We start from the raw sequence: 25416 nt of genomic DNA on the forward strand, positions 1-25416 counted from the left end.
AACCTAGTTTGATACTATAACAAATTCTAAATAAGCCTTGACTGTTCTGTGTGTGTATTCATTTTACAGCAGGTGAAGCCTTTGATCTTACATAATAGTTACAACACAAAGGTTATGTTCAATAAAGAAAAAAAATCAGTACATTTTTAACACGTAAACTAAAAGCAGTTTTGAATTCTACCACATGCTTGTCTTGAACAATGCTGCTCTTTAGCTAGGTCAATCAATAAGATCAAACTGTGACATACCATGAAGCAGTTAGCCTCTGCTGGGCCTGACAGAGCCACTCACAGTGAGGAGTTTGTCTTCCCACAGTTATTGAATCTGTCTCACAATTTATGAAACTTCAGATTCTTTGAACACCCACCGTTTCATAAATGTTGGAAGTCGATGGAATAATATCATCATTTTGGCTTCGATTTCCATCCGGTTTTGTAACATAACTTTGCCGTGACCATTGTGAATGTGTCATCGTTCGGTATCCCTCCCGCAGACCTAATCCCTTCCTATCTGCAAGCAGACATTAATAAATCATAAGGAGAAGCTTTCAGAAGCTTTAACCTCCATGCATAATTCAGCTGGCGCTGATGCTAATGCTACAGCTGCAGCTCCCACACTCAACTGTTCAGTAGTGTCCCACTAAACATCCAATTAACTGTAATGAATCCAACAAAGTCCAACTCTCAGCAGAATGAACAGTGAAAGTACTTTCTACTGAAAACTGCGTGAGCTCATTCCTGATGAGAACTCACTACAAGTTTTTTCACCTTGAAACAAGATGAGAGGTCAGGCGTAGTGTGATAGTGTCACTTACACTGAACCCCCTCACTTTGAGCAGGCTGAGAACTGCGTGGGCTAGCTCCATTTGTTATCCTGATTAACTCTCTTTGAATTTAAACTGCTAGAAAGTTAGAAGAGAGCGTATGGGATGATGACCGCCATCCTCATCAATTTTAGATTATTGTTGCATGGGTGTTATCAGCTGAAAATGGGTTGCAAAAACCAAACCGGAGATCAAGAGTGAAATCAACAGAGATCATTATTATATGACCTTAATGCTTGTTACAAAAAGGGGATGGTTTATCTAATACTATATACTACTACCATTTGGAATTTAGACAGTGTTGGAATAGACCAAATACGTATTCAGGGTATGCAACATTTTTCACTTATTCAGGTACAGTAACACATCAACACAAGTAAGTATCTCAAGCTGCAGACTATTACTGCTCTGAAAGTCTTTTTCTTTTCTTTCTCTGAAATAATACACCTCTGCAAAATGCAGAATATATCAACCTAACCAATGTCCTAGTTAATATCAACTAAATAAAGGTCTAGGAAATCGCTTCCTCAACCTATTAAGCCATGACACTTCTCTGTAGTGAAAACATATCTATCTATTGCATCTCAAGTTCCTGTAATGATAATTTAAATCCATGCAGCAGATAAATGTACTAAAAAAAATATGCATATGCAAAAATAATGCTTCTAATGTGTATATTTTTACTCTTTGGTGTCACGAACACCTAACAAAGTTCTAACTGATTATAAACATTATTAGTATTATGGGAGTAATAATCAACCACATTATGAATAATAACCAATAGGAAGAGGAAGGATGAAAATTAGGAGTCTTGTAAAGTGATGATGAAATGATTCAGGACTTATCACTGTAAGATAGGTGCCACACACTAAAGAACGTAATGAACTGACAAAGTACACAAGGAGGATAGAAGCACAGCAGTTTTACCATTAATCAGGAAACATAGCTGTGCTTTTGTGCATATGTGTTACTGTGGTTACCAAATGTTTTTTTTTTCATCATTGCACAGGCTTATACAGAGCTTCTGCAGATTTATTATAAGATGACTTCCTTAACTGTTCACGATCAGCAGATGGATCCTGTGGTTGGTCCTGTTGCTTTCACCCAACATACAAGTGTTATCATGGAAGTGGACTGAAACCCACCTTTTTAAATTGGGTGCAGTCTGGTTGTTTGGTCCACAACAGGGTTTGACTGACAGCTATAACATCAGCTTGAATGACCCACACAGATAAAGCACCAGCCAAACCAAACCACCATTTTAACCAAATTTAACAGATTAGGTCTGAATAATGGATGTAACTTTATCTGAGGTTTTGGCAACAAAACAACAACAACAACAACAACAACAACAAAAACCTCTTGTCACCCATTTGCCTATTCCATTTGCAATATTCATGCAGCCTGCAATAAAACATTTGCACATCAGACTCCCCTCTCAGGAATATTTTCTGATTGCATGGAGATTTTATTTAATGAAACACAAATATCCAGCATCCTAAAATAAGTCATGTGTTTTGTTTTTTCTACATTAGAATGAGCCATTCCAAAATATCCAGACCAGTATCCTGGAAACTGAGTTGACATTGACTGATTCTGCACCTCACAATTTATGTTATTTATGATGGGTGGTGGATGGACGTATACTGAATCCACCTTTCACGCAGGTGACTGGTGCTCAAGTCCCAGCATAAACCTACAATTAACAGTTGCCTTTTTATTTATTATTACAAGGCATCCCTGAAAGTGTCCCTCAGCTGTTTCTGTAGACCAAAAACCATTGTGAGGAGATCATTTAATGCTAAATCATCTTAAATTTACACTAAACGCTGAAAAAATGTAGTGTATTCAACTTTCAGGCTTAATGTAACATGTGTGATGATACAATATATAGACAATCGCATTGGGATGGGGCTATTTTTCAGGGGTTGAGCTAAGCCCATTACCATAAAGATTTGGTTGGATGAATTTGGAGTGGAAGAACTTGACTGGCCCACACAGAGCTCTGACCTCAACCCCATCCAACAGAAGAAGAACTGGAATGGAGATTGTGAGCCAGGCCTTTTGGTCCAACATCAGTGCCTGACCTCACAAATACTGTAGTACATGAATGAACAAAAATTCCCACAGAAACACAGGACAACATGTTGTGGAAAAACTTCCCATAAGTGTGAAAGCTGGTCTGGCTGCAACGGTTAGGTCAAGGCACCAAAACTACTTGGCTAGTCTTAGGAAAAGATATTGGTGGGTGTTGTAAAGTGCAGTCTATGATATTGCAGCATGACCCTTCTTGGATTTTCACTGTCCACTGTAGATTCATTTGGCGATCAATTAGGAAATGGTAAAATAATATCGCTTTATCAGATTTCCTACAGTTATACAAACTGGCACTCAGCTGTGTGACATTATCATTTTTGATAACAGTATTTGAGTTCCAGAGACCATTTGGTTTTCGCAACCTTAATGAACTGTAAGAAATTTAGTATACAGAATTGAATCCTTCTTCTTCAGTGTTAAAATCCTGAAATTCATATATCCTTCATTCAGTTTGATGGTCCTTATACAAGCTTTGTCATACATGACAGCATCTTCTGGAAGGGGAAAAAAAAATATTGCCAATGAAAATGATCCTCACAGAAAACAGGGTTGGTTTTGAGTATAGAAATACCCATTTTCTCCCTTCACCAGAGGGACTAGAAGCATAGATATTCTAATCACACATTCAGATATCCAACTGAGAAGCAACATTGTTCCATTCCTCTATTCACAACACCATGACTGTGATTGTCCACATTCAGGGGAAAAATAATTGTCTTTTGCAATTTGGTATTGAAATCAATATGCTAGTGACTATGTGCCATTTGTTGGCTTCCTTTTAATCCAGCATAGGTTTCAAAAGAACTCTAGGGACCCAGTGAAAATACCCACCCGCCAGGCAGTTCAAAAAAGAATCAAGGGAATGGTTTGAACCTTCTCTGTTTGGCTACATCAGTGGGATACTGGGAAAGAGGTGCTGCATGTTAAAGGTTAATAATTAGAGTATGCAATGGCGGTGTATATAATTGCTGACATGACCAGAAGTTCTCATTTGTTGAAGACAGCAAGGGGATATAGAAAGAAATCAGTGAAAGATAAGTGGCACACATGGCAGCTACATTCACAGAGGAAATTGCTTTACTACCAGTGGCAACAAATTGGTGAGAAACAAGGTATCTGATAAGAAATAGGTGCTAGAAACAATTATTTTTTTTCTCTTTTCCACAAAAAGAGAACACTGTGTATTTCCATCTTGTGTTCTGCTCTTGTGAGTATGGAACACGACATGTCTTCCAGACAGACTGACGCATTGTTGTGATGGACAGAAACATGGCCAAAATCAGCATTCCAACAATTTTATATATTAGTAATATTTCACTATTCACTGAAATATTTCACTATTATTCATCAATATTGCTACTGTGATAACATTCAGCTCATTTTCATTATCCCAATGGCCAGTCTGGATTGAAATCAATCCTGAGCCTTAAGAATCACTAATACTAATTTATAAAATATGAATAATTTGCCACAGCATATATGTTCCCAACTGAGGGCTTTGCCCCATTTGCCTCATGAAACTCTACAATTTATGTGCTGCCCTGGAGTTGCAGGAGGGTGGCTGTACAGGAGTGTGACAGCAGAAACAGGGTCCATACAATTATGCAATAGTCTGTGCTTAGGTTTAGGCAACAAAAGCAGGTTTGGAAATGATTATTTTTTTTAGTAACTTTCAGACAGGAAAAGCACTTCAGCTAAGTTTAGGAAAACACTGCTTTTCTAGTTAAATGTTAAGTTCTTAGCAAACATTTTTGTGACGTGCTACTTAGGCTAATTAATATTAAATTTCTCTCCTAAATGTATGTTGTTACAAATTAGTTGTAAATAAAATTATTATCTTGGAGACAATGTTGTTTGGGGATCACAAGCCAAAAAGCTTCATCACCATTATTTTTCGTGTTTACTTTTTCTATATTGAAAAAATTTTTCTCTAACCTTGTCCGAAGTGTTTTGTCAGTGTAATTTACATGCATCCCACCATGTAGTCAGCTCACCATCGTTCCTGTGGCATCTGTGTGGAATACGATTTTAGCTGAAAATTTTCAGGTTGAATAAATGAAGTCTCATAGCGTAAGTAAAACATGCAATGTGTAGCTTAAGCATATGTTCCTTATTTTCACCTCATTTTCAAAGGGTATGTTACAGCAACATGGTGCATATCAGTCTACATGAATGTTGCAGCATCGAAGAGTAAACCTGACAGCTAACACCTGTCGACAATATCTAACCAATATCTGCAGATCTAACTTGATTTTTTTTCTCTCTTTTCATTGATAAAGCGCAAACACAAGGAAAACACATGCATGAATGTATACCCTTCCTCAACTAAGAAACACCAGTTGGCTTTCAAACAGACTCACACACATGTTCGCCATCTTAATGAATTTGTTTAAGTATGCAAATAAAGAGTTGGTTCCCCTTGAATCCCTACACACATATGCAAACCTACACACTGGAATATACAAATGTGCATAACATGCTACACGACGGAACTGGGAAATATGTATGTGAGATGGCAAAGGCTTTGATTTGTTGTAGCTGTCTCAGCAGGCGTTGTATGTAAGCACAAATTAACAAGCTGAGGAAGGAGGAGGAGAAGGTGGAGACAGGAAGACAACAAAGTCCAAAACAATAAACTGAGAGGTGGGGAAAGTCTGGGGAACATAATGCAATGCCTTGGCAAACAGTGGAATTACATTTACTCTAAACACCTCCTTCCACTGGCAGCAATTCCACTGGGGAGAACTTGTGATGGTTTCTTGTGTCTCATTTTTCCATTTGAAGAGGGAGGTTCTGTTGACACCACAGAGAACTAAGCATGTTTTGAAGCTCTTAAAACACCAACAGTCTGAAAGGCAGAAGCATTTCAAACTTGGCAAAACAGGTGCAACGCAATAGCTTTTCAACAGTCACACAGAACAGGAGGAAATAGTTCTTGAAATGTAAGTGCACATGAAGTGTGGAAAAATGGCCTACATACTGGGAAATTGTGGTTGATTGTTTTGCTGCATGTGGGAAGGACTGGCCCAAAATGACTGAAAGCCACACGTGTTCTTCTCCGTCTTGCCACCAGGAGACGCCGCAATGCAGTACAGCATGTCTGTCTGATGAGCCAGACTTTTAACAACACTGCAGCATTGTCACATTGACAAACAAGTGTAATACATTTAGTAATCACTTTCAAGAATGTCCTGGAGAATATTGTTGCATTTTTGATCTAATAATGGTGCTGCTTACTTAATTGTGCTAATGGATCCAATTTCCATGTTGACCCAATGAAGACCCATTTAGAGATTAAACTTAAGACAGGCAGCCGATAATAATCAGCAGGGAAGTTTTGCAGATTGTAGGCCGGCTCCAATTAGATCACACTTGGTATATTTTTGACATAGACCTGCCACTAACGATTATTTTCATTATCAGTTAATTTGCAGATTATTTTCATGATTCACCATTTAATCTAAAATTAGCAAAAGATTGTGGAAAAAATTTTCATCACAATTCTCCTGAGCCTAAAGTAATGTCTTCAGATTGCTTAATTTTCTCAACCAACACTCAAACCCCCCTCCCAAACTCTTCAGTCACTGTCATAAATGACAAAGAAAAACAGTAAGTCTCTATGATAATAGCTTAAGTGTATTTTTTTTTCTTATTTAATTGTCCTAGTCTTAGTTCTTAACATGCATTTTGTTCTGCTGTAACTTGTGAATCCCCCCTAAGCTTTAAGCAATAAAAATGATGCTCTTATGGGTAAATTAGTCAAAAGTGAGAATTTCATATTTAATAAAATACTAGAAAATTAGAAATTTATACCAGTTTTAAAGCTTATTGGGTAGAAGTTGCTGTGCAGACCTCTCTTGTTATTATTAATTTCAAATAATATTTTTCAGTATTAAAAAAAAAAAAAAAAAAGGATTTAACCTCGGCAGTCTCTGGCAGTTGAATAAAGTATGGTTGATATGAGTAATGAGGTGTCCTTTCACATATTCTGTTCTTTTGAGTTGTATTAGCACCGGGGACCTGAGAGCATTGTGATTGGTGAGAGACTAGACAGCCAGCATCTGTCTCACTCTCTCTTCCACTTAAACACACACACAGACACACACTCTTACACATGCTCACACAGCAGTCCAGACATCTGCTGGGGCTCTACTGGGTCTTGCCACTGTGGTACTGGGACTCTTACAAGGACTAAAGATACTTCAGCGGTAATGACACGTCCCTATTGGCCAGACCAGGCAGAAAAACAGGAAGTGGGGACAAGAATGAGTGTCGGAGAGGTCATCCATCTTGGGAGGGTGATTTAAATACAGTAGAAAAGAGTCAAAGAGATACATAGATATAACATTCTCAGCCCGAGGCCAAAGTAGAAAATGTAAGTAAGTTTTAGGCTTTGACCAGATTCCACAGAGAATTGTGTGTAAAACTGGGATGCTTTTAAATTTGTAGTATTAATAAAATAATCTTTTGTTATAGGTTTTAAACTGTTTTTCTCTGGAGATGAATTTCATGGGAAGAAAATGTTAGCTCACCCAGCCCAGATCTTAATCCATTGTTGTTTGTTTAGTTTTGTCTTGTGTTTTGTCTGTGTGTCCATGCAATTTATATTTGTGTGGGCATAGATAAAATATTACCTGGGATGTCAATTGTGTTTAATTGTATTGTGGATGAACAACTCAAAGACATGACGATTATCTAACATGTTGATAGATGGTATGTATTGTATTCAGACTGTTAAAAATACCCAAAGCAAATAACCACAGTAACAAGTTCTTGAAGATTTTCCAGACATATTCTTGTATATAAGAGATCACTGCAAAGCCGTGCATTTTTGCTATTCCTGTCTATGCATGTTTTCATGTTTTGTGGGCTTGGTAGTATACCCCCTTGGGGTCCTGTTAGAGGTGCTGAGGTTGTGTGGTGTTGGGTTAGTCACTGTGTGTCATATCTGAGTATTAACTCATGCTCTTTTGTCATGGGCTTAGGATGTAAACAAGGATGGTTGCTGTTTCCTGTTTCTGTTTTGTTACATTAGCATGAAATTATTGCAATTTCCAGAAGATTTCCCTAAGCAACCTTACAGTAACTTGCTCTGGCAAATTTTGTTCTTTGGTCACAGGATACACAAAACACAAAAACGAGTTAAACTAATACAGCAAAATTAAAAAAAAAAAAAAACAAAACAAAACAAAAAAACAAAAACGACTTATTGATTTTATTATTACTTCACATAATTTATGACCCTGTTCTAGGATAAAGATTGACCAGTCAGGCCAAACTAGTATTTTTACGTGTATTTCTAAACTTAAACAGATAAGTCGAAGTAGATTTTACACTTTAAAGCACTGAGCCATGTGCACTCACCAATGGCAGGGTTTCCTCCAGGGTTGAGAGTGACTCTGAAGGCTTGATGCCATGTGTGGCGTCCAGGTGGGGCGTCACATGGGTCAATGTAGATCAGAGCACCTCCAAAACCCAGCTCAGACAGCAAAGACAGCTGGACACACACACACACACACACACACACACATTTAACATATTCTTGTCAGCAAAAAAAAGGGCAAATTTACAGATTCACAACATGATGTCAGTGTAAACAGTAAAATAATGGCTGTAGTGGCAGTATCCAAGAGAAGACAGTAAGTAGAATAAACGAAAATATTTGTGTGTATTCAGTACTTGAGTTTGAGTGACATAACAATATAAATTTGTCAGCCCTCACACTGTTTATATCTTGGGCAGCTATCATTTTAATATCTTTGGGTGTTCTGGGCTATTGCAGACAATGCTGCAAATCAATGAGCAGGACGGCTTTATGCCAGTGTTAGATTTTATATGATGTTATATGATGTGATCAGTTTGATGAAGTACATTGGTTCGTCAGGTATTTTCTGAATCACCCAGTAACACACAATCACTTTGGGTTATTTTATTCACAAACAGTTCCTCAACTGATTTACCAGAAAAAACTTACTGTTATATTATAACATAAATATAATCTATCAATACAGAGAATTTTATCCATATTGCCCATTCAAATATACAAAGCATTTTGATGGACTATAGAACTTGTGCTGGATATAAGTGGTTTTTCAGGGATCACATTTTCAGTGTTGTTTCTCTGTGTGATTGTCTCTTTTCTCCCGAAAAACAAGGGCAAGTGAGCAGTAGGCGTATGTTTACAAGCATTTCTGGGTGGAAAATGCAGTGTTCGCTTATAGCTCTCTTTCTTTCTCCCTTTGTGTGTTTGTGTGTGTGTTTTTGTAGTCAGTTTGTGTCACTTCTGTGCTCTACTTTGCAGAGACCACCTGGCAGTCAAACTGTGTTCATTTTTACCTCACAACACAACTGGCTATATGTTGAATGTTTCTTGTCTAATATTGATTAAAGAAAAGATAGAAGGTACATTTATTAATACTGAGGGCATTTCTGTCTTTATCTTTTTGAAGTAAATATTTGTTTGCACTACTAGGTTTCCTTATGATGACCAGAGGTCATACTGTGTTGTCATTAAGTTAGCCAACATCACTGGTATTAATACAGAATCATTGCTGTGTGGGAGGAAGTGTGTTGCAGCTGCATCTGCCACTGTGCAAAGCTGTATTTTATTGTTGTCCATGGAAGATGCAGCATCCTTGTTTTTTATGAGCGTAGATGACTATTTTATTGAATATGTGACACAAGCCATGGTCATTCTCCTCTCATCACAACTCTGTCCTTCACAGGAAAAGAGCTAGACGACACACACACAAACACACACACACACGCACACACACACAGATACATGTAGGTGCCAGCTGTGCTTTAGCGCATCAACTTTCAAACATTGTTACATAACACACACACACACACATGCATACAGACAAAACTACGTTCACGTGGGCAAATAATATAAGGCAAATGTGTAATAAACCATTAATCATCAGGAAAGCTTTCAGGAGAAAAATTACCAGTGATTTTCATAGATCTTGACATAGTGGTGATTGGAGGTCACAGATTATAATGAGAAGCAACAATCAATACATTTATTACCAGCAACTGTGCTGGGCTATGACAATATACGGAATGGGATCATATTTAATTGTACAAGCCTGGTACGGCAGTTTTTATTGATCTGAAATATCTGTAAAATCGCAGCTACGCAGCAGCCTGGTTTTATGAATGAAATGAAAGACAAAATGCAGCATCAATTTTTCAATGCCAAAAATGACATATTCATTCAATTGTACTCCCTGTTAATTCTGAAGTCACATCAAACCTGACTCAGTCTCTGCCCATGAAACGCCTGACATGATGCAAGTGTCTGTAGAATTTATTCCACCATGGCCAACTTACATATAACAAGATGCAGTAATTTGCAATCTAATTCACAGTAATTTTGTGTTATTTTTGTTATGTTTTAAAATTTTGACTATTGCATGTAAGAATGTTGAAGTGTACATACACAGAGGTGGTTGGCTTTGAGTGACAAAACATTACCTGGACTTTCAAAGATGTGGACAATGAATGCATTTTGTGTCAAAGTAGTGAAAAGTGCTCTGACGTGTGCTGGCTGTGTGAAGAGTTTGTAAAAGTAGACTTATTATTGAGAAACAAGTGTTTTCAATTTGTAAAAAAAAGAAAAAGAAAATTATTAAACAATTAGGGCTGTGCATTGGCAAGAATCTGGTGATAAAATAGAGATCATATTAAGAAATTTACAAATCAGTACATTCCAGATTATGTTGTTTTATAGTCCCGTTTTAAAGCTCTTTGTGTGACACCAGCAATATGTTCTTGCTTCTTCTGACAGTACGAGGGAGTATCACAGCTAATGGAACCAAATAAGTTGAGCTAACATGGTCAAAGTGTGTTCCGTGTGTATATCAAATATGAATCTGGCTGTTGGCGTAACATTGGGCCTGCAGTCACCGTCACACACTCATTAGTCGAGGGTACAAGGCTCATCAATCATTCTTCTCCCATTTAAATGTAAAAGGTGATCATTTCTCTCAGCTGCCGACACACAGAGGCCTTATGAAGCACACCTGATCAAATTTGTCACAAACTGTGGGCAAGGAGAAAAAATGGGTCAACAGCCTGTTGCTTTAAAGGGTCCCATGTGACAGGAGGTGCACTCTGATTTAATGGACTTTAAAAATCTCACTGTGTATATGAAAATACAGCATGATGACCTCTTTATTTTCCTCTCATTTTTTGGTGACCTCCATTTACTCCTGTTATGGCTCATTAGCCTGTCATTTATCACTGTCCTCACATTTAGAAGTCCAGTAATGTTGTGTGAATGAAGCAATGATGATTTTCAAGTTAATTCAGGGCCCTTATGTACTATAGCGCTGAAAGTAAAATTTTAGACTTATGAAATATCAAAGTTAATATCTGGCATGCTGTCCAAAGTCAAAGTCCTCCTACTTGCTTTTCCCAGAACTTTCAATTTTCAACAATAAAATACATCTGTTGATGGACCCGTTTCAATTGCATTCAGCGCTGACATTTGACTGTGTATGTCCATATTTATTCAGTAAGCTGACATCCATGGATACAGTTGTGTGAAAAGCTACATGCAGTAAAAATTTCCACTACTCAATAATGCAGTCCACATGGAGGTCATATTCAGGTTTGTATAATTGAATTACTCTTCGTTAAATAGAAGCTGAAGATAAATTTATCAGTGATTAACATGTAAGTAGATGTTTATGTTTTCATTAACTGAATCGGAATTTAGATTTTCCCTGCCATTTCCTAATTGATGGGAAAACTGCTTTGAGCTTCATGTGGCACACATCCAAGCAGGGACAGGCCTAATCAATCAGTAAATTGCTAGTGTTATTTCTTATGAAAACAAATACATTCACACATCTTTGCATCACAGAGGTGCAGGTACAGGAGTTTGGCATGATAAATTTCTGGCAACAATAATTTAAAGAATTAGTGATGTATGACAAACCGTATATATTGTGCCCTGTTCGGTATACAAATCCCAACACAGCAAGCTGTATTTGATTACTGCAAAGGGCAGTGAGCTGTAGCAAGCACATATATGAATATAGCCAAGATCATTTTGGAAACTCAGTTTTAAACCCCCTTATTATATAAGAATTATTTCTTGACATACTTTACACTTGCACTTATTTTAAAGATAAAAAGGTCTCATTCTCAGTCTGGGTGAATATATTTTTTCCTGCTTCAGGATTCTAATATCAAGTAGAAGTACAGCATTAAATCAGATGTGTGATTCCCTTATCAGCAGAGCACTTTGCAGAGCTTTGATTTGACTTTACCTTGTACAGCAGAGGTGCTTGGCCAAGCTTGACCAGAGCAATCTGGTTGGTGAGGTTCAAGCTGTCTTTGGCTCTCCTCAGGTCATCCACACTGCCATACTGGACATCCACCAATTCCCCCTGGAGAAGAAGGAGAAACAGCATAGAGGCTAAGGAGATGCTAAAAACATTAAATCTCCTTTAATCAAATGTTTTCCCAATATGTATGTTCTGTGATATGCCATCCAGGTTTAGGTCAAGTATATAATAATAATAATCACTTTATATAGCATATATAGCATTTTTCAAAAACCAGGTTTCCAAAGTGCTTAACAATTAAAAACAAAGCCAACAAAACATACACAACCAGAAAGCAATAAGCAAAATAAAAATAGACAATTAGTTAACAATAGATGTAGAAGGTTGAAAATTGAAGATTAAAAGGACAGCAAAAACATTGTAAGACAAAAGTAACTGACAATAAATAGGGGAACTATAGAATTTAAAACCAATAAACTAATGGTAAAAACAAAAGACAGCATCACTTGAAAGCCAATCTATAAAAATTGGTTTTGAGAAGTGATTTAAAAGAAGATGCTGACATTGCAAGCCTTATCTCCTCAGGCCGTCGTTCCAAAGCCGAGGAACTGTGACAGCAAAAGCCCAGTCACCTTTAGTCCTTACCTTGACTTTGAAACGACCAAAAGGGCTCCATCCGAGGATCTCAGGCTTCAGACTGGCTCATATGGGGTCAACAACGCTATTATGTAACTTGGGGCCAGACCCAGATGTGCTTTAAAAGTGATTAAAATTTAGTAAAATTTAAAAAATCTTAAAAAATCAATCCTAAAATGGACTGGCAGCCAGTAGAGGGAAGCTAGGATGGGGGTGTTGTGATGATTTCTGTTAAAACCACTGAGAAGCCTATAGATGTCGTGTTCTGAACTGGTTGAAGGCTAGAAAGGGACCTATGGGAGATACCAGACAGAAGAGAGTTGCAGTAGTCTAACCTGGAGAAGATGAAGGCATGTGCTTATATGCTGCTTATCCATTCTGTGTGTAACCTTACTCTGTGTGTAACCTGGTTTGCGTTGTCAGATTTGGTTTATGTTTAGTTTGAGCACATATGTCTAGTTTTAACTTTGCATATGTTGTACATTAGTTAACAAAGTTCATCTTTGGCTGCCCATGTTAAGGCAATATTAAAGAGGCGCAAAGGCACTGATTTAAAGAGTCATTTAACTATTCTTTTCGGCCAGCGAAAACTGTTATGTCATCAGTAGCTATGGAGGAACTTCATTAAGTCTAATAATAATAGCTGATGTCATAAGGGTTATTTCTGCTTGGGTTCAAACATGTAAATTTTCTCTGTAGTCAGGGAAAACTGGATTTTAAGAGGCACAATTTGTGACATTACAAACTGGTTTGGAAGCCAGTCCCGGTTGAATATTCAGCACAAAGTGTGATATGGAAACTCAAAGCCTTGAGTTCACAGATAATGAGACTTTACACTGAAGTATGAGACATCTTGTGTCCAGCACTATGGAAATGAACAATATTTGCATATTTTCATATATTCTGGAATTTTTAATGAGGAAAAAGAAATAGATGTTATTTCAAGGATTTTTTTTCGACAAAATTCATGTCAGCAATACACCAATCAGCCATAACACTATGAAGACCTGCCTAATATTGAATAGGTCTCCTTTTTGCCACCAACACTGACCCAATGAGGCATGGACTGAACATGGACTTCTGAAGGTATACTGTGATATCTGGCACCAAGCCCTTAGTAACAGGTCATTTAAGTTCTGTAAATTGCAAAATAGGGCCTCCATGAATCAGACTTTTTTTCCCCAACACATCCCACAGATGCTCAATTGGATTGAGATCTGAAGAATTTGGAGGCCGAGTCAACATCTAATTATCATTATCCTGCTGAAAAAGGCCACTTCCATCAGGGAATGTCATTTCCATGAAGGAGTGTACTTCATCAACCACAATGTTTAGGTAGGTGGTAAGTATCAAAGTAAGATCCACATGAATAGCAGGAACCAAGGTTTCCCAGCAGAACATAGCCCAAAGCATCACACCACCTCCACTGGCTTGCCTTCTTTCCATAGTGCATCCTGGTTCCAATTGGAATATCCAGCAAACGCTGCAGTTTTGGCAATGCTCTGACCCAGTTGTTTGGCCCTCTCCAAAGTTGCTCATTTTCAAGGACAAAATATTCACTTGCTGCAGAATATATCCCACCCACTGCCAGGTGCTTTTGTAACGAGATAATCAATGTTATCCACTTCAGCTGTCATTTTTGCTAATGTTATGGCTCAGTGTACATGTGCGGAGAGGATCATTAACAGCTAGGGATTTAACAAAAGCACAAATATGGGGTTACGTTTTGAGAAATATAGGATCCAGTGCTCTTGGTGCTTGACCAACACAAGGGATGGTCAGGTAAAGTTGGGATATCTCACCCTTTGCTGCTTCCTTTTTGAACATTTCTTCTAAAATCTGTTGATTGTCAGTCTCCCAGCTCTATGTTCAGTACTACTAGTTGCAGAAGTTTCCATTTAAAAATAAAATATGTAACAATTTTTCATTAACACATCGTAGAACTGTTGAGTTCTGTATTTACCTAACGCATTAATATTATTACATTTTTATTACATTAGCAACCCAGAGAAATATGTAATTTCCTTGAGGGTAACTGTGTGTGTGTGTGTTTTCATTGGTTGACTGTCATTATAACTCCCAGAAGAAAGTCAGAGAGTGAGGCAGTCACTAACTAAACGGACTAAACTTAATGTGAATAAAACATGACCTAATGTCACATAATATCTGTGATCATTTCTGCCCAAGTCAGGTCAGATAGATGTTCATCAACAATGGTGGTAATTTAGCACTGAGTACAACAACACCCAGGATCCTAAGTCATCAAACTATTCCTTTTGTTTTCATTTTTTAAATGAGATATCCTTAGTGGCAGGAATCACATATGGTGCATTCAAACAGTGCTTTGTTGGAGACATTCTGTGAAATTCTTTGTTAATTTAAACAAAAATAGCATTTTGCAACTATAATATTGATTAGGAGTTTCAAAGGCCACTATATAGAAATTTGATGAATTGTCAGTGTGTATGTATTCATTCCCGATGTGGTCATTATAATCAATAATAGGGAAGTTTGATTACCTTACAGCACACTGGAATCACAAGTGTGTTTTGTGTGTACGCACGTGTCTCTGTGACGGAGTAGGTATTGTCATCCACCAAATTATAGTGACCTAGAAGTTGTTGAGGAAAGTCAAAGCATTACTTTTTGGGGTCTCTCTCTCTTTCTCTTTCTCTTTCTCTTCCTCTCTCTGTTTCTTTCTCCCTCACCCCTTCCCACTCCCTCACTGCATCACCTGGGCCTGATTCATTTTTCATGTGGCCTGGGGGCAAGTGTAAGACGATGCTGCAGTGGAGAGAAAGTGAGGGAGAGTATGAAAGAACGCCTGAATGTGTAAGCGTGTGTGTGAGAGAGACAGAGAGAAAGAAAGAGAGAGAGAGAGCGCACATCTTTTGCATCACGAGAGCCCGGGAGAGGAGAGATTTATTGCTCCTGCCTGCATTTGCATCATAAAAGTCCTCCATTTAAACTGCAGACCATGGAACAGTACAAGAAGCAGCAAATTGAAATACAGGAGAATCTCTGTACGCACTGAGATGGTGCTGCTTCAACCAGATCCATCTCTTTCTTTCCTCCCTTTTTTATATCATCCCAACGAGGTAATGAAATTAACAATGTATTGGCCTCTTGTCTGGCCAAAGCTGTGAGCATCCCTCCCCTGTCGTGATGATGAATTTTTCCTCTTAACGCAGTCAGGCATTCACACAAAATTTTGGTTGAGTTTTTTAAGGATGAAAAGCTGGCCAATATATGTTGATGGACTCCGTCAGTGTTCAATATCTCTGGCCATTTTTGCCCTATAAAGTTATAAATATTCAGTGTGTCTGCCAATATTGCATTCAGGTATTTTAAATCACATTTACTCCATTGTGGGATATGATAACTGAATGGAAGGTTTCAATGTGAGTAAGCAGATTTTAAAGGGGAGAGAAATTTCTTTACAGGCTTGCTGAGACTGATGAGTAGGTTTACCTCCACACCCTTACACAGGTAAGGTAACAGATGAAGCCACCAACAGCCTCACTGATTTTTGTAAATATACTGTTTATTCTTTGATTATTTGATGCCAGCAACATGCTTCAAACAAGTTAGGACAGGAGCAGAAAAGACTGGGTTGTGAAAGTTGTGGAATATTCAAAAAACATTCCACAGGTAAAGAGGTTCATTGGCGATAGGATCATGATTGGGTATGAGAGGGGCATTCTCAAAGGGTTCAGCCAGCAAGATCACCAGCAAGGATATGAAAAATTATACTACTTTGTCAAGTGCATGGTTATGCAAAGGACATTACAAGTACATCTCAAAAGATTAGAAAATCACGAAAAAGATCAATATTTTTTGTCACTCATTTCAGAAAGTAAAACCCACATATAGATTCATTACACATAGTGTGAAATATTTCAAGCCTTTATTTCTTGAAATGTTGATGATTATGGCTCACAGATCATGAAAACCCATAAGTGTCTCAGAAAATTAGAATATTGTGAAAAAAGTCAATATTGGAAAGTCAATTCCTCAAAATGCCTGCAAAGGTTTCCTCAGTCTTTAAATGGTCTCTCAGTTTGGGTCAGTAGGCTACACAATCATGGGGAAGACTATTGACTTGATAAATGTCCAGAAGACAGTCATTCACCCCCTACACAAGGAGGGTAAGCCACAAAAGGTCATTGCTAAAGAAGCTGGTTGTTCGCAGAGTGCTGTATTCAAGCATATTCATATAAAGTTGAGTGGAAAAAAAAGTGTGTTAGGGAAAGGTGCACCAACAACCTTCAGAGGATTGTCAGGCAAAATCATTCAAGAATTTGGGGGAGCTTCACTAAGGCTGGAGTCAGCGCATCAAGAGCCACTAAGCACAGACGAATTGCATTCCTCGTGTCAAGACACTCCTGAACCAGAAACAATGTCAGATGAAAGTAAATTTTGCATCTCATTTGGAAATCAAGGTCCCAGAGTCTGGAGGAAGAGTGGAGAGGCACAGAATCCACATTGCCTCAAGTCCAGTGTGAAGCTTCCACAGTCTGTGATGATTTGGGCTGCCATGTCATCTGCTGGTGTTGGTCTACTATGTTTTCTGAAGTCCACAGTCAACGCAGCCATCTACCAGAAAATTTTCGAGCACATGCTTCCTTCTGCTGACAAGCTTTATGGAGAGGCTGATTTGCTTTTCCAGCAGGACACACTGCCAAAGGTACCAAAAGCTGCTTCAGTGACTGTGGTGTTACTGTGCTTGATTGGCCAGCAAACTCGCCTGACCTGAACCCCATAGAGAATCTATGTCTATTGTCTATGTCTATGTCTATTGTCAAGAGTAAGATGATAGACACCAGATCCAACAATGCAGATGACCTAAAGGCTGCTATTAAAGCAACCTGGGCTTCCATTACACCTGAGCAGTGCCACAGGCTGATTGCCTCCATGCCATGCTTGTATTGATGCAGTAATTCATGTAAAAGGAGGCCCAACCAAGTATTGAGTCCATAGAAATGAACATACTTTTCAGAAGCCTGTTTAAAATATCCTTTTTTTAATTGATCTTATGTAATATTCACATTTTTTTCTGAGACACTGAATTTTGGGTTTTCATTATCTTTAAGTCATAATCATCAAAATTTCAAGAAATAAAAGGCTTGAAATATTTCACTTTATATGTATTGAATCTATATAATATATGGGTTTTCCTTTCTGAAATGAGTGACAAAAAATATTGAACTTTTTCATGTAATTCTAATTTTTTGAGGTGTACTTGTACTGCATTGGCTCAGGAACACTTTGTAAAACTGTCAGTAAACACTGTAAATGGTTGCATTCTTTTTGCTTTTTATTTATTTGTTTTTACACAGCGCTTCAACTTTTCTGTAATCTTGTCTGAATAAAAAGGAAATATGACTGTCTCTTTCCCAGCCCTCCCTTGCCTAAATACAAAGTAGACTATGTGAAGGGAGGGGGAAATTGTAGAGAAAAGAGGAGCAGCCATGCAGTGTGGAGATAGAGGAGGTCATGGATTGTTTCTGCAGTCTACTGACTGAAGGCGGCTCAGACCCAACCTGTAATTAACTCACATCAAGTAAATGAAGTGCCTTCACAATCATGCTGTCATTGTGTCAGACAACAAGGAGAGGCAGGCTACGGGAGGACTTGTATTTGGGAAAGTCATTTTTAAAATGGAAATGGAGGGGAACTAATTGCTGGTTGGTTTGTCAGTATTGCTGTATTCAGCTGGCTGTCAAAATTCGGATATGACATAATGAAACAAAACAAACAATAAATATGAAATGTAGTTTAAAAACATGAAAAAGTGACTTTTCCCAATACACTGTTGAATACAAACATCAAAAAACATTAATATTATCTCAATTAATGTTTATTTTTATTAAACTTTATCTATTATTGCTTATTATTGCTATTATTGCTCAAAGACAAAGGCTAACATGGACAAAGGAATAGAAACCAGAGTATACATACGTACCAGGACACCATACAATTGATCTAAAGGATCAGAATTATTTTTCAATTATATATAATCATATATTTACACATTTACATTTTGATTACTTTATTTCTGTTGGTGAATATATAGAATGACATATATGAACTAATGTACTGAGATGTAGAAAAATACATTGGAAAAAAAAAAGAAATGTATGGCATACTGGCATGTGTACAACACGGAAATTTTAACAAATCTTATTGCTTTATTTTTGTAAATACCTCATTGTTTAACTTTAATATTGAGAATTTATGCATTTTAAATATGTGGTTTACATTAAATAAGGATATATGAACATAAAAATCACTTGTTTCTACTATTGTAAAACAATTATCATCAGAAGTTGAAGTAATACTATAAATTACACACACAGCACTGTCAATATTTAATTAAACAGAAGTTCTGTGCATCATGTGGCTCAGAGACTATTTTTAATATATTTTCATGGTCATATGCAATTCCTGTTCCAGGGCCATGGTCATTAAACACAGCAACAACTATCAACTTTAACAACCTCCACCACTGTAAATGGTAAAAAGAGCATTATGCCATCATGATGTAACTGTCTGTTCTTAGTGTGTGTGGGGACAATCTTGTGAATTTATTCTTGTGCAGACATTAACTGCAGCATGTTCATAATCACACTGCAGGCTGGCCTTATAGAGGAGATGATTTCATTAGATTCTAGAGCACATGTGCTTACATTTGCATATTAATGAGGGAAAACAGTTTTTTTCCTTGTAGTTTTCTTGAAACCGCAAGAACTCCATTATGCACTAAGAGGCATAGCTCATATTAATTGCAGGCAGGATTTATGTGACGATAAGTATGATGACATACTACTAGCTTCTAAATAATGCTAATTGCCTTAACTGCAGATCTATTAGTACAGCTTTTTATATTAAATTATTGTGCGTTGATGTGGGATTAGGCAGCTCAAGTGTCTTGTTAATTCAAAACCAAATCAATTCAATCAATTAACTCGGACATTATTTAGACTTTTATTTAATGTAATAAGGTTTATTTCTGGTCTGGTGGGAATTATGGAATATTTATGCCTGTATATTGCCTTTAACTCTGTATTTTATTTGTAGTGAATGATATTTGACATTTACAGAGTGTTGTATTTCTGCATTTTATGATTCAAAACTGAAAAATATGATGATATAAGTAAGTGAAAGGCTTTGACAAAAGCCAAATAATACAGCAGGGCTTCCAGATTAATTGGGTTAGTATCCTGTTGGGATATAATTAATCATTCATTAACATATCAGGGTTTTTTGGAATGTAGATTGTTCCAACAAGCCGGTTACACAGAGGAGGTAAATCCTGTAAATGTTTACTCTGTGATTATGAATGCACAAGTGTTCACATGCATATAAATGTACCTGTATGACACATATTGCTAACCTACTAGTAGTATTTAGTATGTAGTATGCTCTTTAGGAGCAAAAAGCTCATGCAGAACTTGGGAAATAATGGTCTATTTATACCTGGAAATGTGGGCTGTCCTTATGTTAGCGGCTGTATGCGTATGTGTGGGTGTTTTTATGCATGCAGGAGGCGGGTTAGTAAACCTTGAAGATCCAGGGAGAGCAGCTAGGGAAAGTAAGAAGGTGTGTAACTAGATGCACAGTATAGGAAGGGAGAGAATGTGTGCTACAGGGGGGTGGTATGTCTGGGCTGAGGACTTTGGTATGAGGGCTTTGCTCATGGACATTAGATACAGTATCACAGATGTATTGAAAAATTTCTTGGTGTGACCAAGTAGTTTCTTTATCCTGGTGTGGTGGTACAGATACAACAAAGACAAATCTGGATCTGCAAGGAAGAAGAGCTTTCTCATCTCTGCTGCCACTTGATGATGTCCCAGTCTCTGAGTACATGCCTATAATTTAATGCATGCAGAAAACAGTGGGAATCTTTCTAGAGCACCAATCCTACTACTGTTATCTGCACCTACTGTAGAGCCAGATGAGGCATAGTGTTGAACCTTTCAAGGAGGATAAAGTCATGGTTCACCTCCTACTCTCTTCAGCTAGACTAGCCTTCCAAAGGAATAGACTTACAGGCTCTTTTGCCACTGTCTCATTGGTACCAAAATGTCAACATAGCCTTTTCTCACTAATTCCCACAACCTTTTCCTACATCCACCATCTTCCAATAAAATCCACAGGACCTAGTCAATGAGATCATCTATAGCCTGATGTCACAAGCCTTCAAAGTTGACAAAGAAAGAAACAAAGATGTGCTGCTCTCCAAAGAGTCCTATTCTGGCCCCTTATTCTTGGCCCAGACATTCAGCACCGAGGAACCAACTCATTGCTGTAAAGATGAATTCAGAGCAATCAGACTTCCATCTACATTCGCAGACCTTTCCACACCAGGATACCTCCAGAAAAGGTGACTTGAGTCACTGATCAAGAAACTTACCAACATTCCAAATCTTCCCCCTCTTCCTGTGGTTTGCTAAGAGTCTGGTGGTAGCAGAATGGATGACCCCATTTGTCCACCTGCCTCTGACAGCAGAGGGCCAAAACTACTTTCTAGTAAAGGGCAGCACTTCATACATTACACTTTCCCTCAAAGAGTAAAGTTCCTAACCTCCCCAATACACTTTAAATCTGTGGCTGTCTCAGTTGGAGATGTCAGCTATATCCCAAAGTGGCCTCACATGGGGTGGAGTGTATCGTTATACTATCTTATGTAAGATTAAAAAGAGGAGAGTCAGATCTAATATCAGGCTGTCCTTTGCCTTTTCTTCTCCTTCATCAACGGTTTGAGGTGCCAGCAATTTAATTTTTCTTTACTAGGCTGTAGGATGTGAGCCACCTTCCAGTTCATGTATCCTGGACGCTCTGTCTAATTCTCCAGTTAGAAAGAGTAATTCAGGGTTTAGTGATTTTCCTGGTTTCAGCTACCATTTTTTGCATGCAGACACCACTGCTTATTTTGAGTACTGTTAAAGCTGATAAACCTCCTTCCTCAACCCTCTAATCTGATTGAAAGTATATCAGCACCAGTTTGTTAAAAAAGCTGATGATGGAATACTTTTAGAGTGTGGAAAATTTAAAATAGTACAACAGTCCTAAAATTGTTGGTTCTGAAAAATACCACCTCTTCTTCTTCTCCCACTAGCTGATGGATGATGCAGGTCCAGAAGGGAGTAAATCATATTGCTTGCAGCCTTCACCCCAAGCTTGTTAGAAGACAGAGCATGTACAAACTGGAAACACTTTGTACTATTTCACGTAGAACTGGAGCAATGCCAATTCTATGAGTACATGGGTAACTGCTTGTACCTTACTACTTGCCCAGAGTTCAAGGGGCAATAGTCAGTGTCAGTATTGCCAGGGAGAACAGTGATATGATGAAGTTTGACCAGGATAATCCACACCAAATCCTACCATTGGCACATTTATTCATACAACTCCAATTACTGAGGGCAATAACTATAAATGTCTCAAGTATTAAGAATTTTTAAGAATTCGAAAATGGTTCTTTGCAAGTGCACTGGACAAATATGGGAATTTATTCAAAAGACAGAGGAAGTGAAGAGATAAAAGGTGAAAAAAAAAAAAGAAGATGGGGATGAGCACAGGGGAGGGAGTATTTCACTATAGCTGTGTTGAATTAGTCAGAGGCTTTTCTGCAGCCCGTCCTCGGAAAAGTGAGCATTTATAAAGCATCAGTGAGTTTTTTGATTCTGTAATGTTGAGTCACATAATGAAGCCTGTTCTTTTACCCCAGTTTACCTTCAACGTCATTTGCATCCAGCTGGATTTGAAGTGAAATGAATTTGTCCTTTTGCATTAATAAATCTTGTCAAGAAAAACTGTGGGCAAGTATGATACAGATTTTTGTCAAACAGTACTTTTGCTCATAAAACCAAACATTTGGTATAATAACAACTGGGCAGAATAAAATAGGTAATAGTTATATAAAATAGGTCACTTTGTCAGAGTTCATAAGAACCTTTGAATTATCAAATGTTTCACAATATTTTCAGCTACTGCTTGATTGAATGGCTTTTTCTCGTCCACCTTACATAATGATGTGCCCTTGGTAAGAAACTTTCTGATACTGAGTTCACACCATGTAGCTCTTTGACTATGAGCCAGCAGAGTGACTTTGAAAAGTAATATGGAGGAAATTTTAAACAAAAAAGTTTATAAATTGGTATGTTAAAGCAAGAGCACAGCTAGAGTCGGCTACACCCTATTTGAGGTAACTTAGCCCCTGGAGTCCAGGGACGTGCCAGCGCATCTTTATCGCACTTCGCAATAAGATGACGTAGCTGCAAGACGCAGCCATGCTGAGTCTCTGTTTTAATTTATGTCGAAATAGGGGACTTCAAACTATATACAAGTTTTTAAATTTTGTAATATGTCAAGTAAAACCCGAGTTATGATAAACAATATACGCGATGCTTTTTCCTGAACATTGTTGTCATGTTTGCTGCATGTTTGGTGCGAGTTTTAGAAATAATATAAATAAATAATATAAATAAGTTTTAAGTTTAATAAATAAGTTGTGTGTGCATTTTATTGTGACACCTGATTGTGTTGTAAATAGTTGTAAAAAGCTGTACAAAAACACCTGAAGCATTTACTGCATTTTAAGTTACAGTTATAAATAACTTGTTGTTTGCTAAATTTGTAAGTAATTTTTGAGATTTACAATTTATAGGCAAAGCAAGGTATACCATTTTTGAGCTGAAATTTAAAGGTAAAATCAAAGTAGTCAAAAACGGACAATGACTCCAGAGGGTTAAATGGCATAAATAGTATGAATGAATATACTGTTTTATTATATGATACACTATTTAACCTGCCATCATCATATGGTTAACATATATAATGATGACAGTTTGGTTAGGATTAAGCAACAAAATTCCATTACTAGGTTTGTGGAAAAGATCATGGTTTGGGTTACAAGTTATAATAAGTGTGTAAACTCAGTTACATGACATACAGTACATGACCTAAGTTGTTGATGTAAATTAAAATAAGTTACAGGTGACTCTTGGTTTCAAGTGGGAGAGGAACAGCCATCTCCTGGGTGAAAATTCTGTGTCTGACCCATCTCTTCTGCTTGTGCAGACTTTGTCATTCTTTTACTACATCACCTGACTTCCTACTTTGATCTCATCATAATTACTATGGCCACTACAGTTGCTGTATAACAGTAAACATAACTATTGGCAGGGACTATCTGCTTGCCTGTCTTATGTATTCTTATGTGAACTCACTAGAGTTCAATACATATATCAACAAATCGACTGCCTACATTAAATTGGAGCAGTGCAGCTCTTGTCACTGGTGACTAAGCACATTGTTGTTAACTCAGTTTTAATTAATGGTATTCATTTTAGAATCCGATGAATCAGTCATTACAACGCTGGTGAGTTCTTTACTTTATTACCAACGGTTGCATCGGCTAGTGATGTGAACTACAGAACTCAGTGTTACAGGTTGGTATTCATCCACTGTTGGGCAGTTATCTTTAACCGTTTACCTTTGGAAAAAGCAAACTAAGTACAAAGTCAGTGAAAATAGATCTTTGAAATGAGCTGAACAAAGTGATTCACATTAGCTATTTGTGATTTTCACCTCTAGTCCTTATTCTTGTGACCTTGTGGTTTTGTGGCACAACAGGGAGGCTGGTATCTTGCTTTACTTGATAGATAACACCCTGTGGCGAATGTGTATGGTGCCAGGAGGATTTGTTGTACTTCATGGATTTTGATGTCTCCTGGGATGCTGCTTGTATATTTTCTCTGTGTATTCTTTACAAGTCCTACGGCACCTGTGACAACTGGGTCTGTCTTTGGTGTCACTTTCCAGATCCATTGCTATTTCTCATTACTGGTTATTTTCTTTCCTATAGCACAAAAAAAATATGCAATGACCATGTATGCTGATGCTTCAGTATGTTGTGTTATGTGAGCACAAGGCTACAAACGAAACACTGCAATTTGCCCTTACATTGAAAAATAAAAACAAACAAAATAAAATTTTATGGTCTGATTTTGTTTGCAAAATGTTCTTTCCCACAGCAGAAATACAACATGCATAACACTTATTACTTACTTTTTACTGATTCTCTGTGACTGAGCTGCTGTATAACCATAAATGGGCAAGGTAACAAAATATTCTAATTCCCTTTGCCTCTGCTCATCATCTTCTACTCACAGCAATTTTATGTGGATATCAGGATGAATATGGAATTATTACCCTGCCATATTCCGAAACCGAAAGAAAACGTTTTGAAACCTTGGAAGTCAGTGTTTGAAAATTTAAAACCTGAAATGAAGCTTTGCAAGTCTGAAAATAAGTTTTGAAACCTTGAAAAGTATTTTGAAAGTCTGAAAAAAACATTTGAATCTCTGCAAGCATAATTTTGTACATGACTTTTTATTTTTCATAAGTGCAACATGCATATTACAAAGTTTCAAGAGAGATTCAAACCTGTTGCTGCACCCTTGCTGTTTTTAAGTATACATTTTCAGAGTTTCAAATATGGCATTGTTGTCCCACCACATCAGTTTGCAAAAAAGTTTTGAAACCTTGTAA

The 25416-nt window shown here is 37.5% G+C and overlaps 1 protein-coding gene across 3 annotated transcripts in view; it reads right to left on the reverse strand.

The window, feature by feature from the left end:
• Positions 1-25416, reverse strand: part of LOC124061065 (inactive N-acetylated-alpha-linked acidic dipeptidase-like protein 2) — a 466730-nt gene that overhangs the window by 159298 nt on the left and 282016 nt on the right. For all 3 annotated transcript variants that reach the window (XM_046392589.1, XM_046392590.1, XM_046392591.1), the window contains 2 exons: positions 12202-12321; positions 8285-8417 (listed from right to left, as the gene is read on the reverse strand). In XM_046392589.1, the coding sequence (XP_046248545.1) occupies positions 8285-8417; positions 12202-12321 (253 nt within the window). The remainder of the gene's footprint in view (positions 1-8284; positions 8418-12201; positions 12322-25416) is intronic.

This window comes from Scatophagus argus, chromosome 6 (genome assembly GCF_020382885.2).
Source record: "Scatophagus argus isolate fScaArg1 chromosome 6, fScaArg1.pri, whole genome shotgun sequence".
In the NCBI taxonomy this organism is placed as follows: Eukaryota; Metazoa; Chordata; class Actinopteri; family Scatophagidae; genus Scatophagus; species Scatophagus argus.